The 18,069-nt window shown below is 38.5% G+C and overlaps 2 protein-coding genes across 9 annotated transcripts in view; one reads left to right on the top strand and one right to left on the bottom strand.

Annotated features, from left to right (window-relative positions):
• Window positions 1–18,069, bottom strand: part of CHLSN (cholesin) — a 242,284-nt gene that overhangs the window by 198,466 nt on the left and 25,749 nt on the right. The window lies entirely within an intron of this gene.
• The window catches only part of GPER1 (G protein-coupled estrogen receptor 1), a 31,798-nt gene continuing 14,632 nt past the window's right edge, over window positions 904–18,069 (top strand). The window contains exons 1-3 of one of the 3 annotated variants that reach the window (XR_012161111.1): window positions 904–1,775; window positions 15,412–15,492; window positions 16,259–17,313. Coding sequence is in view for 1 of the 3 variants with exons in the window: in XM_073362045.1 (XP_073218146.1) it covers window positions 3,613–4,689 (1,077 nt within the window). In the remaining 2 variants the exon portion in view is untranslated. Of the gene's footprint in view, window positions 1,776–3,173; window positions 5,748–15,411; window positions 15,493–16,258; window positions 17,314–18,069 lie in introns of those variants that run through there. The other 2 variants (XR_012161112.1, XM_073362045.1) reach the window with 2 other exon arrangements.

Raw genomic sequence — 18,069 nt, 5'->3', positions numbered from 1 at the left:
CTACAAAAAAATTGTAATGAATATAGAACTCATAAAATTATAATAAAACAATGCTGTGTTTGACTTTTTTCTGCTTTATGAAAAAAAGCTACTTAATGGCGAGTTTCAAAAAAATATCTTGGCCATTTAAAAAAATGTTTGTTTTCTCCAAAATGCCAAAAGAATTACTACTTTTTACAAAATTATGTATTTTAATATAAAGCCAACTGATGTTTAGAACTTGGAAAACAAACGCCTTAAACAGAACCTTTATTTTGGTGATGCTGTCCCCTCTATAACTGATCACAACACAGGGAGGCAGCATTTTTGCTACAACGGGGCTAAGAAATGCCCATCATCCACTTACCTTCTCTGTGCAAAGCCCTTTTACTCAAGTTTTACACAAGAAAACAAATCTCTTTCCTCTGTTACTTAAAATAAAATAAAATAAAATAAAAAAGACACCAAAACAACTCAGGGAATTTTAACAATGTTTTGTAAACATGTAAAAAAGGCATCAGGCTGACTACTTCTATCCCAGGTTGAACCTGTAATCTGAACTTCTGAAAATCCTGAACACAAGGATACATGCTTAACAAGACCTTCTGCAGCCTACCTTAGGAGAGTAGCTACAGAATACTGTATAGAAGTGGAGCAATGAGAGGCATTTTACAATAAAAGTCATACCATAAATATAAAAACAGAAGTAAAACAAACAGCTCCAAACATTGTGCATATAAACTTTAGTTTTGTTCTTTCAAATGAGAAATAAGGGTTTAAAACATTTATCTGGTTTTAGAATGTTCTAAGACTTTCTTTCCAGTTATGATAGAACAATTCTGACAACCAGCAGGTAGCGTTTGTGCAACTGTCAGCTAAGCTCTCTTCCCCTGGAGAGGAAATGCAAAACTCCACCTGCCATACTGGGGTTTGGAAGCAAGACTGATTCTCCAAATCAACTGCATCATTAAGCTTATTTCATATAGGTGGTTTTAAGCAGAACAACTACGCAGAGTCAAGTTGAGGATACATGTGCATATGGAAAATGAAATGCAAAGGATTAACAGAGAAATAGGACTCGCAAAGAGGATCGGAAAATTTTAGTCAAGTTTTCAACTCATTCATTAACTAGACTACTATTTTTCTGAAGTTCTAATATTTCTCTTTGGACTGTGAAAGTCTTTTAAACTCTTAGATAAACTGAACTATTGCTATAGATGCACAGTAAAATATGTTTCACTGCTACTCAAAATTAATATTTGAACTGGTGCTGAATGAGCATTTGAATCTACAGTTTTATCCTCCCTCAAAAACAAGGGAAGGGTAAAATGAAAGCTATATTAAGCATCGTAAAGATAGTTGATAGATATGAGGGAAAAGATTAATGTCTAGTACTGGTAAAGAAAAGGAACCAGCAAAAATGGGGTTAATTCTAGCCTAAGGAAGCCTGTTCAACACCACTTCAAATGAACACAAATTAGAAGGACCCTGGGAATCTATAAAGCCATGTTTTATTACCAAGGATCTGCAGTAAGATCTGCATTTGCTGCAAAACAATGACAGTCATTTATTTAACAGAATATGCTTTTATATGGATTTTTTGTTACTGAATTGCTCAACAGGTGACATTCAGTGCAGCTTCGTATCACCTAAATAACATTAAAAGTTTTGACTGCTGGTATAGCTGAAATTAACATATCCACTAACAGTGTATCTGAATATAAACCAGCCTTATGGTGTTTGGAAGAAAATCAGATCCGAACAAATGACTGTGGATGGACACACAGGAATCAAAGGTAAATTCTAACACTTTACATAGCTACAAACAATGTAATCGTTGAAGGTATTGGTTTGGTTTTGGATAGATTTTTATGCATAGTTAGATTATCTTTACAGATCTACCTTTCTGAAATATTAATTTTTTAAAACATTAATTTTCCCTTCATTGCATCTGAAGCAGTTTATCACCTTATTCAAGAACAAAAATTGTTTCTATTACGAATATTTCAGAAAAAGGCAACAATTCAAATATATATGGCATGTTTAGATCTCTAATTGAAAAATCAGAATGACCTCTGATAAACAAAATTTCATAAAAATGCTTTTGTATGAACAAACACTTGCATTGCAATAATGCCTCAAAATATATTCTGCTAACTACTAGCAATAGCTGGAATTATTTTTAAGTCATTAAGTCAAAAAATAAATTTCATAATAGAAGATATTTTAATTCTGTCCAGTTCTAATAGCCTGATCATTTTCTCTCCTGGGAATGTGCACCACCAGTATTTTAAATCACTAAGATTTAAAAATAATAAAAAGATAAAGCATCTATTAATTTATGTATTTACCCAAGCATATCTTTGCATGTCTTTTACAGGTATACATTTTCATTTTTATAGTACAGAACAGAATGTAATCATCTTACTACTAAAAGGTTTATTATTTTTAAAACAAAATTAGGTAAAATCAACTTTAAAAATATTCAAATTGACCATTTTCTTGCCTTTTTTTTTTTAAACTTGGAAACTTTTGCCAAGATTTCAAGTTTACATATAAAATTACATTTATATAAAGTTCTTATTTTTCACGCTCGTGTGTTGTTTTCAACTCCATTCCCATTATGGAAGTTAATGCAGTATAATTTATTGCAAAGAAAATAAGGTTAAACATGAAGATGGTATAAATTAATACAAATTCACATTATCTTGAGGTTTTAAAAGATGTCTTTTCCTTCTGTCTCTTTCTCTGCAAGCAGAAGGTACCAAGGTACCATCTGTCTAGATTTTTTCTAACATTTTTGCAGCCAAAGCCTATGCTACTTAATAAGCTTGCTATTTGACTAGGAAAACAAGGAATATGATACATAGGAAAGTTCCTCTCTTCTACTCCAGAGATTCATGGGTCAGCTTCACTGATTTATCCCCCCCTCATATTTATCAATGTTAAGAGTTCCTGATTAGCACACATCTGATCAGGTTGCTCCTAATACTCTCTCTCTCATGTACATTAAATGCTTTTTTTTGCTGAACATTTGTTTATATGTATTCAAGCATCATGTTCCTAAACATACAATCAGTTGTGTATGTAAGTGTAAACCCACAATCCATATACCATAGAATACCCGAGCTTTAAAAAAGTTAAAATAAATCATCTAGGCATGAGTTTAATAATTTTTCATTTACTAATTGCAGGTGCAAGGATATTCAGTAATTGTTAAAAGGAACTAACAGACCTAAAATTCTGCCATTTTCCAATCTGCAAGAAGGAACATTTGTGAAGAAACATTTGTGTACGTGCAATTCAACTACCATTAAGTTCAGAAAGGTCCTACATGATCTGAAACATTAATTTTCTCATTTGCCTTGTGCATGGCATCTTACAAATAGCAAATTTCTTAAACGGTTTACTTTTCTGTAACTGATAAATTTCAGCTAATTTCAAGCCTACTTGGTTTGGCTTCCATTCCATTTCCAAACAGTTTAAACATTTTATACAAAAAAAAGTAAACCTCTTTCCAAATCCTTAAAATGCTTGTTGTAACCTCTGTGGAAATCCCAACAGTTTAACCATTTTGGCACTGAAAGTCAAAGCGTGAATACCGATGTAATCTTTCCAGCAGAGATCCTAACCATGGAATCTTACACAGGAGCAGTATCACCATTTATTTGTAACGGCACATCTTTTGAACTAAATGGATCACATTTATGCAATGAAAGCATGTCTTCTATCTTGGCTGATAAATCAGAAGAACACCAACAATACATTATTGGGCTTTTCTTATCATGCCTTTACACTATTTTCCTTTTCCCTATTGGTTTTGTGGGAAACATTCTGATTTTAGTTGTGAACATAAGTTTTCGGGAAAAGATGACTATTCCTGACCTGTACTTCATAAACCTTGCAGTAGCGGATTTGATTTTAGTTGCTGACTCCCTCATTGAGGTTTTTAATCTTGATGAAAAGTATTATGATATCACTATAATTTGCACTTTCATGTCTCTGTTCCTTCAGATCAACATGTATAGCAGCATTTTCTTTTTGACATGGATGAGTTTTGACAGATACATAGCACTTGCAAAAGTAATGAGGTCCAACATATTTCGTACAATGCAGCATGCTAGATTAAGCTGTGGCCTCATATGGATGGCATCTATCTCTGCAGCACTAGTGCCATTTACAGCTGTACATTTGCAGCACACTGGAGAGGTCTACTTTTGTTTTGCAGATGTAGAAGAAATCCAGTGGTTAGAAATAACCTTGGGGTTTATAATCCCCTTTGTGATCATCGGTCTTTGTTACTCATTAATTGTTCGAGTTCTTGTAAAAGCACACAAACACAGGAGTCTTCGACTACGGCGCCAAAAGGCTCTTCGAATGATTTTTGTAGTCGTCCTGGTTTTCTTTATTTGCTGGCTACCTGAAAATGTCTTCATTAGCGTTCAGCTTCTTCAAGAGAAAGGAAAGACTCTCTCTTCAGGCAACCAATCTTTTCGGCATGATTATCCCCTAACAGGACATATTGTAAACCTAGCAGCCTTTTCTAACAGTTGTTTGAACCCACTGATTTACAGTTTTCTAGGTGAAACTTTTAGAGACAAATTACGGTTGTATGTTGAACAGAAAACTAAAATGACAACGTTCAGTCGTTTTTGTCATGCTGCCCTAAAGTCAGTCATTCCTGACAGTAATGAGCAATCAGAAGTTTAATTTAGTAGTGCTGTATAAAAACATAACTGAAAATTGCACAAATATAGAACAAAATGCCTGCTACTAACAGTAAAATATAGGTATGTAGAATGCCCTGCTGAGTATTGAAGGTTTATACTCTAAATATTTTTATGACAAAACTTTGATGTGGAAGAATACATTTTAGTCAGATTTATATTTAATCATCAACAGGATTACTAAAAACTGACTAATAAGGGGCCTTTAGTTTGCATTATACATGTATGAATGATAATTTATCAGGAAACGTTATCAGACTAGGAAGAATAGAGATAACTCGATTATCAGAGAATAGCTACTTTGCTGTCATATGCTAGGTGTTCCCATTTAAATAATGAAGCTGCCACAACAGTGGGAAAACTCATTACAACACATTGATGTGGAGATGCAGAAAAAAAGTTATTGATTTACCATCCAAATATAGCCATTTGACAACTTTGCTAAGAACTACTGTGCTATACACAGGACTGTATATGCTTTCTGTTCTAACATACGTTTCAGGCATTGATTTTTTTGTTTGTCTTAATGTAATATAGAACTAGGATGAAGATTTTTTTCCTCGTTTGTAATGTTCACATCAACGCTTCATCAAATCTGAAGTCACGCATATTATCCTCCTCATCTGTATTACCTTATCTCAGAGAATCCATCAAAACAAAATTCACTGCTTCACTTTATTTTTGAATATTGTCCATAGAAAAATCAGGGTCTTTTGTCACAAGCACAAACTACAGATTAAAGTGTCCTAATTATCGAAACTACTGCTATCTTCATTTTAATTTTTGTGTGTGTATGTATACACACACACACACACACACACACACAGACAAACACATTTACGTCAGTCACTACATTTAAATGAAAATTGAACCATTTTAATATTGTAACAATATTGGTCTTGGTTGTAAGAATGGAATATTGCTGTTTTTTTAAAAAAATACTTGTCTTCTACAAAAAAACGACAGTGTAAGAAACTCTCATTAAAATGTTGGAAGCCTCATTATTTTTGGAATCACACAATTTCTGTAACTGAGAAAATGATGAGCCATCAGGTCTTTTTCCAAATCCACTGGCCTTTCTGGATCTTAGGTACCTGCTGGCTTCTTTGTGGATTTTCTCCTTCACAGAAAAGTCATATCAAGAAGAAATAAAAGGAGGAGTTACGCAGTGGATTGGGGTGGGGTGGGGAGGAAGAGAGACATACGACTTTTCCAAATTCTGCGAGCCTGGAAACTAATAAGTGAGCTTTGAACTCAGATGCCCTGACATATAGCATGTAACAGGTTACTGCAAAGCCTTCACACAAGGTGCTATCAAGTCTTAAAGATCACGTTAAGACCACTAAAAAAAACCCATAAACATTAAATCAGAGCTGCACTGAAATATTCCTTGTTATGTCTCTTGAAATGCACAGAAGACTACACATATAAAATCTCGCTATGTGCAGGCAGTTACACATGCAAATCTCTCCAAACTGAGATAAGAGCCCTTCATTCCTACTTCTCATGTATTCTACATCGGCATGGTTATGACATATGAACAAGTATTTTTTAGATAATTTTAAAGAACATTTCTCATGAAATTACATTTCTTCTGAAATACCCGAGTTTCTTAATGGAAGCTGCAGTCACAAAGGACTTAACCTATAGGTGCCTAGGTACAACTGGGTGATGGGTGGATTAACAACACATTTAGCTAGACAGATATTCCTCAAATTGATTTACATGAAAACTGTATGTTGGTGTTTCCTATACCTGTTTGTTCTGGTGTTATTTGCATATTTTCGTCATCCACAGCATCTAAGGAACAATTTCACTTTTGCATATCTTTCCCGTGGGAGTGTGAATCCATCTCCTCTCAGGGAGGACGTCCGCTTTATCATACCTTCTACGTGTAGAATGAGTTGCTATACAACACTTAGCAACAAATCTCCCATATTTCTGCTGTCTAACATGTGGTGTTTTGTCCTTTTCCCACCCACTTTCATCTCTGCAATTAACCAACATTATTCACCAGCTATTGATTTGTCAGTGTATATTAACTTCATCATGGAAAGATTGGCATTTCAACTGACATAGAATCAAAGGAATGGATTCTTCTCTCAGGTAAGCACTGCAAATGATAAAAGAAAGCCACATACAAAAATCATGCATGTACAAAAATCCTGGATTGTTCCTGGCAAGTGTCAAAATTACCAACATATCTTACCTGTAGTCAAAAAAAAAAAAACCCCAACCCAAACCAGAAACCAATATCATTAGATTTTATTTAAGCTCACAAGAGGATTGCCTATTCTGTTTTTGGAGGCCCAAAGGAATGTTTCTTCTTGTTATTCATGGATTGTAATTATATCTGTTGGATCTATGTGTTGGAAGAAGGCCTTTTCATCAGCAATAACAGACTATACAAAAAAGAGAAAGCATTTATGTTCAGAGATCTACCATGATAGCAAATATTAGCAGAGCTCCCCTTCCTGTGAATTAGCTGTTTCTACATGTAAAATATACTGGGAGATCGTAATCACATACTATTTACAAACCCAGTTCCAAAGGATGTCCCAACATGAGTATCATGTTCTAAACATGATAAATGTCTAACTTTGGAAATAACTAATTTTTGACAATGTATCTTCAAAACTCTGAAAACTTTTTGTAGTCAGCTATTTTTAATGTTCAGATACCACAATGATACCTAGAAATATCTAGGCAGGTTAGATTGTTATAGAGTGAAAAAACAATGTGTAATGTCAGGAATGACAAAATATACAATTCCTCTTACTGCCATAATGTACCACATTTAGACCCAAAATTACAAGTATGCCTTACCAGGATAAAAAAAAAAAAAAGCAGTTTTCTGCTGCCTACATATTTTAGCTCTGAATATAATTATGTGCTTCTTGAAATCCTAGCTATAGTTCTTCAATTACTCACTAAATAAATCCTCTGCTAGGGTGCAGAAACAGCTCACCTCCTCCCACCACTTCTCTATCTTCTGTTTTTTAAATTCATGTAAATGAAGTAACATTCACATACATGCCATTCAACTTCTATGTTTGCTTTACCATCTACAGCTGCAATTAAACATAATCTGCCTACACCATCACATATGGGATCACTTGTTTCAGGAGTTCATCCATTTACAGAAAGGACAATAATTTGCCAAAGCATGTTTCCCCTGCCCTTCTTTGAAGTTGGAAGGTGTGTTTATCATTAAGTATGAAGTGCTTTTGTGGGGGAAAAAAGGGGTACTCTGGGTTGCTCTCCCACTTTCTTCCTCAACATCACCTTTGAGTCCCACAATACAATGACCTGCTCTTTAGCCAAGGAAGGTAGGTCAAATCTCCAACTGGAGACCATTAACTCTGTTCCAAACACTAGATCATTTAAGAAAACATGCCTCCTCCTCACTTCCAGTTCACTCCCCCTACCAATCTTCAACTCCCTGAAAGAGAGACTGGGTTTACGACTCAAATTCAGGTCTCCTGTATAGCAGGAACCAAAGATAAAAGTTATAAGTATTTTGCATCTGCTATTGATTTTGAAGGGAACTTTTACCTGCAGCAAGATTCTAGAGAATTTAGAAAAAATTTAAAGATATAAAACTTCATTATTTTAAACTAAACCCATAATCTAACTGCAATATTTGTATTGCCAATTGTGTGAGGAACAAACAACAATTTTTTGCGTCACTGGACAGACCTATCTTTTGTCAAAAAACAATTTTGCTTTAATCTAAATTAATTTAATTAGCAACTATTTCTAAGAACTATTAAATTTAATTTTAATTAATGCTTTTTATAAATTTAATTGCATTCCAGAAAATACTCTGAACAATTAGATTTCCACTGTAAAAAATAAAGGATGTCCCAACATGAGTATAAATTATCAAAAATCAAATTAAAAAATGTAAAATATAACTTCAAAGGTAACCACTCAAAATTCTGAATAATTTAATCTTTGGAAAGGACTTCATGGGCATTGTTAAAATGTTAGGTGGATGCTTCACAAACACTGTATATAAAATCTATGCACATTACAGGTGCTTAAATACCTTGCTGTATTGGGGCCTATATGAAGTGTCCGGAGACATGAAAAAAAATACAGTATTACCGCTAACGGTATTATTTCAAAAGTTCCCAATGAATTAGGAGCAAGTCCCACAGAAAATAATCAATGAGACTTGTACTCCTAAGCCATGTACGGGCTTTTGAAAATCCCATCTTACACTAACAAACCTGTCTCTTGAATATGTTCAGTATTAGCAAATGCCAAATAAGGAGATAAACCAAAAGAGTGGTCCGTACAAATGAATGACACATCCAAATATGTTGTTTAGTGGAAGATTTATAATCAGAGATGAATAACTATAGATAAGTCACTAAAGCAATTGCCTCTGGCAGCTGTGCACAACCTTTTGTAGTGATAATCAAGGTGGACCATTTCCAGCAGTTGACAAGAACATGTGAGGAACCGTGGGGGGGGAATAAACAAGGGGAAATAGTTTTACTTTATGTAATGATACATCCACTCCCAGTCTTTATTCAAGCCTAATGGAATGGTGTCCAGTTTGCAAATTAATTCCAATTCAGCAGTCTCTCGTTGGTGTCTGTTTTTGAAGTTTTCGTTGTTGAAGCATTGCGACTTTTAGGTCTGTAATCGAGTGACCAGAGAGATTGAAGTGTTCTCCTACTGGTTTTTGAATGTTATAATTCTTGAAGTCTGATTTGTGTCCATCTATTCTTTTATGTAGAGACTGTCCGGTTTGGCCAATGTACATGGCAAAGGGACATTGCTGGCATATATCACATTGGTAGATGTGTAGGTGAACGGGCCTCTGATAGTGCGGCTGATGTGATTAGGCCGCATGACGGTGTCCACGAATAGATATGTGGACAGAGTTGGCAACAGGCTTTGTTGCAAGGATAGGTTCCTGGGTTAGTGTTTTTGTTGTGTGGTGTGTGGTTGCTGGTGAGTATTTGCTTCAGGTTGGGAGGCTGTCTGTAAGCAAGGACTGGCCTGTCTCCCAAGATCTGTGAGAGTGATGGGTCGTTCTTCAAGAGAGGTTGTAGATCCTTGATGATGCACTGGAGAGGTTTTAGTTGGGGGTTGAAGGTGATGGCTAGTGGTGTTCTGTTATTTTCTTTGTTGGCCTGTCCTGTAGTACTTCTGGGTACTCTTCTGGCTCTGTCAATCTGTTTCTTCACTTCAGCAGGTGGGTACTGTAGTTGTAAGAATGCTTGATAGAGATCTTGTAGGTGATGTCTCTATCTGAGGGGTTGGAGCAAATGCGGTTGTATCATAGAGCTTGGCTGTAGACAATGGATCGTGTGGTGTGGTCAGGGTGAAAGCTGGAGGCATGTAGGTAAGTATAGCAGTCAGTAGGTTTCCGGTATAGGGTGGTGTTTATGTGACCATCGCTTATTAGCACCATAGTGTCCAGGAAGTGGATCTCTTGTGTGGACTGGTGCCGGCTGAGGTTGATGGTGGGATGGAAATTGTTGAAATCATGGAGGAACTCCTCAAGGGCTTCTTTTCCATGGGTCCAGATGATGAAGATGTCATCAATGTAGCACAAGTAGAGTAGGAGCCTTAGGGGACGAGAGCAGCTAGAGCTCACTGGTCACCTGGTGCTGGTTCTACTCCTTTTTTCCAGCTGCTAAATTGCATTCAAGCTAAAAACACATTAAATACTTCCCCAGTACTACTTCAGTATGTAAGCAATTGCTGTAGTTAGCACAAATGTTATAGGACTGCAATAGGGAAGTGAGGTTGTCTGTGAAGTTGTGAATGGTAGAGGAGGTGGGTCCACAGGAATCTCTCTATTAAGTAGTAGTCCATACTATGAAAAAGTATGAGAATCCATGATTTAAGAATTTAGGATCAGCTCTTTGATAGCCAAGTCAAAAAAAAATTTAAATGTGCATTAAAATCTAATACTATTTGACAGCAATTTCTACAGAAGTAGGAAAAATCTGAAATTTAAGTAAAGAAATCAGCTGTATGAAGCAGCTAATTTTGCTTTTTAATAATTATCCACCCTGGTAGCCCATTGGATTGGTTTGATTTTTGTTTAAAAAAAAAAAAAGGCAAATGAAATCAAACTTTTTTTGTTAAACTTACAGCAAAAATATAGATACTTTATAAGAGTAAAACTATATTTCTAGCTGGTTTTAAAAGATTCCAAAAATGGCTTAAGGTCTTAACCAAGGTTAATGCAGCTAAATTTTTCCATGGCAAGAACAATACTGGGGAGGAAGTTCCATTCCCCCATACTCCACCTGAAACCTCTTCCTTGGTTACCCATTCTGGTCACCATCCAGACACCTAAGACACTCTTGACAGGGCTGCCTACAGCAGAACACAAGTCACTACTCCAAGAGAAATGCACATCTCGTTGGCCAGCAGTAAATTTCATGCCTGCAATATTGATTACATTCATGGAAGTCTGTGGCCATGAAACTTGCTGCATCTGTGCCTTGCTATATAGGGGATGCTCACAGCAGGTTACAATGTTTTTGTTTGTTTACATTTAACAAATTTGTTGCCAATGAGCCGTTTTCACCTTAGAATTGGCAACAGCAAGCAAGGGATATTTTATTTTTTTTAAAGGTGACAACTCTGCTTATTCTTCAGTTCTGCTGTCAGGGTTTCAATACCATGTCTGACCCTCTGCTACATGTTAATGAGCTAGCCATAGGATCTCAGAACATGAACAATCTTCATTCAGGTTTCAGAGTAACAGCCGTGTTAGTCTGTATTCGCAAAAAGAAAAGGAGGACTTGTGGCACCTTAGAGACTAACCAATTTATTAGAGCATAAGCTTTCGTGAGCTACAGCTCACTTCCTCAGATGCATATCGTGGAAACTGCAGCAGGCTTTATATATACACAGAGAATATGAAACAATACCTATTCCCACCCCACTGTCCTGCTGGTAATAGCTTATCTAAAGTGATTTCCAGCACAAATCCAGGTTTTCTCACCCTCCACCCCCCCACACAAATTCACTCTCCTGCTGGTGATAGCCCATCCAAAGTGACAACTCTTTACACAATGTGCATGACAATCAAGCTGGGCTATTTCCTGCACAAATCCAGGTTCTCACATCCCCCCCACCCCCATACACACACAAACTCACTCTCCTGCTGGTAATAGCTCATCCAAACTGACCACTCTTCAAGTTAAAATCCAAGTTAAACCAGAACATCTGGGGGGGGGGGTAGGAAAAAACAAGAGGAAACAGGCTACCTTGCATAATGACTTAGCCACTCCAAGTCTCTATTTAAGCCTAAATTAATAGTATCCAATTTGCAAATGAATTCCAATTCAGCAGTTTCTCGCTGGAGTCTGGATTTGAAGTTTTTTTGTTTTAAGATAGCGACCTTCATGTCTGTGATCGCGTGACCAGAGAGATTGAAGTGTTCTCCGACTGGTTTATGAATGTTATAATTCTTGACATCTGATTTGTGTCCATTTATTCTTTTACGTAGAGACTGTCCAGTTTGACCAATGTACATGGCAGAGGGGCATTGCTGGCACATGATGGCATATATCACATTGGTGGATGTGCAGGTGAACGAGCCTCTGATAGTGTGGCTGATGTTATTAGGCCCTGTGATGGTGTCCCCTGAATAGATATGTGGGCACAGTTGGCAACGGGCTTTGTTGCAAGGATAAGTTCCTGGGTTAGTGGTTCTGTTGTGTGGTATGTGGTTGTTGGTGAGTATTTGCTTCAGGTTGCGGGGCTGTCTGTAGGCAAGGACTGGCCTGTCTCCCAAGATTTGTGAGAGTGTTGGGTCATCCTTTAGGATAGGTTGTAGATCCTTAATAATGCGTTGGAGGGGTTTTAGTTGGGGGCTGAAGGTGACGGCTAGTGGCGTTCTGTTATTTTCTTTGTTAGGCCTGTCCTGTAGTAGGTAACTTCTGGGAACTCTTCTGGCTCTATCAATCTGTTTCTTTACTTCTGCAGGTGGGTATTGTAGTTGTAAGAAAGCTTGACAGAGATCTTGTAGGTGTTTGTCTCTGTCTGAGGGGTTGGAGCAAATGCGGTTGTATCGCAGAGCTTGGCTGTAGACGATGGATCGTGTGGTGTGGTCAGGGTGAAAGCTGGAGGCATGCAGGTAGGAATAGCGGTCAGTAGGTTTCCGGTATAGGGTGGTGTTTATGTGACCATTGTTTATTAGCACTGTAGTGTCCAGGAAGTGGATCTCTTGTGTGGACTGGACCAGGCTGAGGTTGGTGGTGGGATGGAAATTGTTGAAATCATGGTGGAATTCCTCAAGGGCTTCTTTTCCATGGGTCCAGATGATGAAGATGTCATCAATATAGCGCAAGTAGAGTAGGGGCTTTAGGGGACGAGAGCTGAGGAAGCGTTGTTCTAAATCAGCCATAAAAATGTTGGCATACTGTGGGGCCATGTGGGTACCCATAGCAGTGCCGCTGATCTGAAGGTATACATTGTCCCCAAATGTGAAGTAGTTATGGGTAAGGACAAAGTCACAAAGTTCAGCCACCAGGTTAGCCGTGATATCCCCGATAATGACTTGAAGAGTGGTCAGTTTGGATGAGCTATTACCAGCAGGAGAGTGAGTTTGTGTGTGTATGGGGGTGGGGGGGATGACTTGAAGAGTGGTCAGTTTGGATGAGCTATTACCAGCAGGAGAGTGAGTTTGTGTGTGTATGGGGTTGGGGGGGATGTGAGAACCTGGATTTGTGCAGGAAATAGCCCAGCTTGATTGTCATGCACATTGTGTAAAGAGTTGTCACTTTGGATGGGCTATCACCAGCAGGAGAGTGAATTTGTGTGGGGGGGTGGAGGGTGAGAAAACCTGGATTTGTGCTGGAAATCACTTTAGATAAGCTATTACCAGCAGGACAGTGGGGTGGGAATAGGTATTGTTTCATATTCTCTGTGTATATATAAAGCCTGCTGCAGTTTCCACGATATGCATCTGAGGAAGTGAGCTGTAGCTCACGAAAGCTTATGCTCTAATAAATTGGTTAGTCTCTAAGGTGCCACAAGTCCTCCTTTTCTTTTTGCGAATCTTCATTCAGATTTATAATTTAGGCATGCTTTTTTCAAAGGTGTTATCAAAACTATTTACATTGACATGTTACTCTAAACTTTTAATACTTGGCTTTAGGCTTCCTTTTAGCCTTCCTTCCCATCATTCAGTGATATGACAGAACGAGGAGCTAAGAATAAACAGCTACCTACTGAGCCAACCACGGTAGCTGACAACTGCAAAAGCACTGCAATTCTGCTTTGTTCTGAGAATCTGAGATAGCACAGCTTCATCTCATTATTTCCAGCTCTGCCACTCAAGTACTGCAAAACTACAGTATACTTTGATGAGCAGCTCTGGTGAATTTTGTAGCAGCATTAATGATAATGTGAGCCTCAGTTTTGGAGACTGAAGTAGCTTTGATAGTCTCCAGCAGAGCTAATGAACTCCAGTGCCCAATCCCATGGGCTACTTTCCAACCATTTTTTCCCCCCAAATTCCCATCTCCCTCCACATCATATTTTTAACAATATGTTCTTTTCCATGACAATCTTATAACATGGTTACAGAAAATAGATTTCTCCCCATACATCGATACATTTTGGAATATTTTTAATATACAGGATTTTCACTTAAAGACAATGCTGAAAATTATTTAGAATATGATTTTAAAGGTTTTTGAAAAAATATTTTGTGATAAACATTGTGATTTAAGAGTTTGGAGAAGGATGCACTATTAACTAGAAATATTTACAATAATGCTTTGCAAGTTCAAATAAATAGAATTCTAAATAGGGATGGTCTTAGCATTGGGTACAATCCATTATTTAAAGAAATTCTGCTTAGCTTTTTACTTCTGTATTTACTAATAACTACTGTGATGATTTGTTTCAGAGTAGCAGCCATGTTAGTCTGTATCCGCAAAAAAGAAAAGGAGTACTTGGCTTATGCTCAAATAAATTTGTTAGTCTCTAAGGTGCCACAAATACTCCTTTTCTTTTTGTGATGATTTGGAGAATCTGTCTATGCACAACTTACCACAATTTCATAACATCAACCAGAATTCATATCATTTGTGAAGTCAGTCATATTCTATCAGGGCTGTGTTCAGGTATCTTAGTAGTCCCCGATTAGGGACAACAGAAAGTAGTTAAACCTTGATGGCTCCCATTCAAATTGGGAGTGTTTTAGGACAATGGGATGGCCATATCCTAAGTAAAACCAATTTTCTCCAACTTCTCTGCAAAAGAGAGTGGGGTTGGGAGAGTGGAAAATCCCCAGAGAACAAAGATCAGACATTAACACTGGGTTTTAGAGACTGCAAGGCCGGGGGGGGGGGGGGGGGGAGGAGGAGGAGGAGAGAAATCGGAGGAATTCACAGAGACAAGTATCAGAGGGGTAGCCGTGTTAGTCTGTATCCACAAAAACAAAGAGGAGTCTGGTGGCACCTTAAAGACTAACAGATTTATTTGGGCATAAGCTTTCGTGGGTAAAAACCCCACTTCTTCAGATGCATGGAATTAAAATTACAGATACAGGCATAAATATACTGGCACATGCAGAGAAGGGACTTACCTTACAAGTGGAGAACCAGTGTTGATAAGGCCAACTTTCTCCACTTGTAAGGTGACTCTTCAAGTTGGGCAAGAGAGAACAGAGGGCATGCTTTCATAGCAGAGTGTCCTCCTTTCTTAACTACAGGACAAGCTGATAAAGGAGGAGGAAACTGGATGCAGAGGAAAGAGAGACTCCATGATTCAAAAGAGAAGCCATGTGCAAAAGGTACTGCCCTCCTAGAGCAGTGTTTCTCAAATGTGGCCACCAGAGGTTTTTCTTGTAGTCACAGCCTTCTGAGCTGTGATTGGGGGTGGGGGGGGCAGGAGAGAAGTGGCAAAATAGCAGCCCCTCCCTGTTGCTCCTGGATGCACCGCCTTGGTGTTGGTTACTAGGGCCACCAGCAGGGGTTGGACCCTGCCCCCCTCCGGAGACACCTGGGGCACAACGCTGGAAGCAGGCAGACAGTAAGTTCCCCACCTTCCCAGGGGCAGTGGGGCTCAGGCTTTGGTCTTCAGCCCTGGGGAGGCAGGGCAGCACGCTCTGGCCACGGAGCTTCAGGCTCTAGCCCTGGGCTCCAGCCCTGGGCTACGGCTGTGTGGCAGCAGGCCCCATGCTCCATCCGCACAGGCTTGGGCTCCATCCCCAGGCCCTGTCTGTGGAGCTTCGGGATCTAGACACAGAGATTCAGGCTCCAACCCACAAGTATTTTAGGAAAAAATATGAGAGCGGCCACCAGCAAGCGTTAGTGGCCGCACTCTGAGGCCATCAAAAATTTTGTCCTGAGAACCCCCGTCCTAGAGGACTCTGACATGAACCCAAAGAATGCACAAGAGTGGTGAGGAAATGGAGGCAGAGAAATATATACAGGTATTTTATTATTTTGTCTAGATCTGTACATTTCTTATGTTAGCTAACATAAAGAGCTATTTGTTTTTGGAACCGTTACAATGCTTGTGTCTCTATTTGCTTCCACTATCACATGTCCCTGGAGAGGTGAACTGTAAACCTACATTTCCCACAAGGTTGGAGCTCTGAAAGACGATGTGCTAAAGCTACTGGGGACTGGGAAGTCTGAGGAGTCAGCACTTGTCCTGCGTGCCTGCCTGGGTCAGCAGGACCATGAAGTCCTATTGTCATGAAGTGATAACAGAGTCTGGGCCCAGGAAGCGTGCAACAGGTGCCATGGAAAGAGACAGTGTTGCAGCCTAATGTTGTGATATCCGGATGAGAGAGCTTTACCAGCTTTGTGACAATTACACTCAAAATATACATAAAGACCATTCCACTGTTTAAATTAAATAATTTTTGTTTAAAAATCCCCAGACTGCTTGACTAGTAAGTGCAGTCACTGGTAATTGTTAAAAGTTTGGCAAATTACTAGGAAAATGTGTTTTGGGAAGACAGACAAAAGGAGAAAGAAACAGTGTCGAGAATCGAAGAAGTTGACTTCCTTTGGAGTTGGGATGGGAGTTTTTTGATGGAAGGCCAAATATATCAAATATATCCCTAACACAAAAGGTCGGGATAAATTCATTTCTTACCTCAGCACAGGATATACCTCCTGTTTTAGGCCTTCTCTCAACAGAGGCAGCAACATAATGGCCATCAAGTGTTATCATCCTTGCCATAGAGTTCTCCCACATAGGAAGTGCTATAAAACTTCACCGAAGAAGGAGCAGCGGAGATAGTCCTCACCTGAATACGGATACATTTTAATTCTTGTATTCTGGTGCCTGGACACCACAGTAATAAGAGTGCTAGGTATGGAGGAGAGGAAAAGAGAGCATGCACAAATACAGAAATAAGTACCACGTGTGGGTGTAAAGGCATCCCGATCATCTACCTGTAGATTAAGTACCAACAGAAAGGCTGAGTTAAGGATGCGTGTGGCAACAATTTTAAAATTTAAAATTTTAAAATTTCTTGGCTTTCAAATATCAATAATAACTGAAGTCAAAGTTTACTTCTGACATCATTACAATTTTAATGTAATTATGCTTTTTGTGTAGGTATTCATAATAAAAGGAAACTGTTTATATAGTGAAACTTTGATTTGTTGATCTAGTTATGAATCTAACCCTGCGTTTGATTTGGTTCTAGCTGTGGGCCAGATTATCAGTTACTGGGACAAGTGCTGGATTTCTTGAAACTGATTGTGCATTCCAAAATTTTATGCACAATCAGTAAAGGGAGATGGACTATAACACAGTCACTCTTATTATGTTGTCCACACTATGGAAAAAGTTTGAGACTCTGAATTGTAGCCCATCAGGTTTTGTTTTTAGATTAGGTGAAATTATTAATTGAAAATTAGATTAATTATGAATTTAGGTCTTGTTTCCATTTGTAAATTGCTCATGAGTTGATCCATTTTTTTTGCTGGCATCCTTTTGTCTACGAGAGACGGTGGGAACTGCAGCCTATGATGTAGATGGTTTGCAATGTCTCATGTGACTGAATAGGCCAACCCAAGATTTGCATGTTCTTTGGCAGTTATTGCAAATATATCTTGGTTGGGAGCTGCTTGCTTCCTATGGGCTCTTTTCTCCTCAAGCTGGAGGAGCCAGCGCCTGTCATGGATTTTGATACCCTGATGGAGACAATGGCGCCACTTGTTACGATCACTTGCCAAGATTTCCCATTGGTCAGGATCAATTCCAAATTCCTTCATATCTCACTTGGGACGTCCTGTTGTTCTTGCTCCTTTTGATAGCTCCCCGTATAGCATGTCCTTGGGTATGCATCCATCTTCCAACCTCAGATGGCCCAGCCAGTGCAGTCGTCTTTGCTTGAGCAGGGCTG

This window comes from Lepidochelys kempii, chromosome 10 (assembly GCF_965140265.1).
Source record: "Lepidochelys kempii isolate rLepKem1 chromosome 10, rLepKem1.hap2, whole genome shotgun sequence".
Classification (NCBI taxonomy): Eukaryota; Metazoa; Chordata; order Testudines; family Cheloniidae; genus Lepidochelys; species Lepidochelys kempii.
This window is presented reverse-complemented; position numbering and strand designations above follow the sequence as displayed.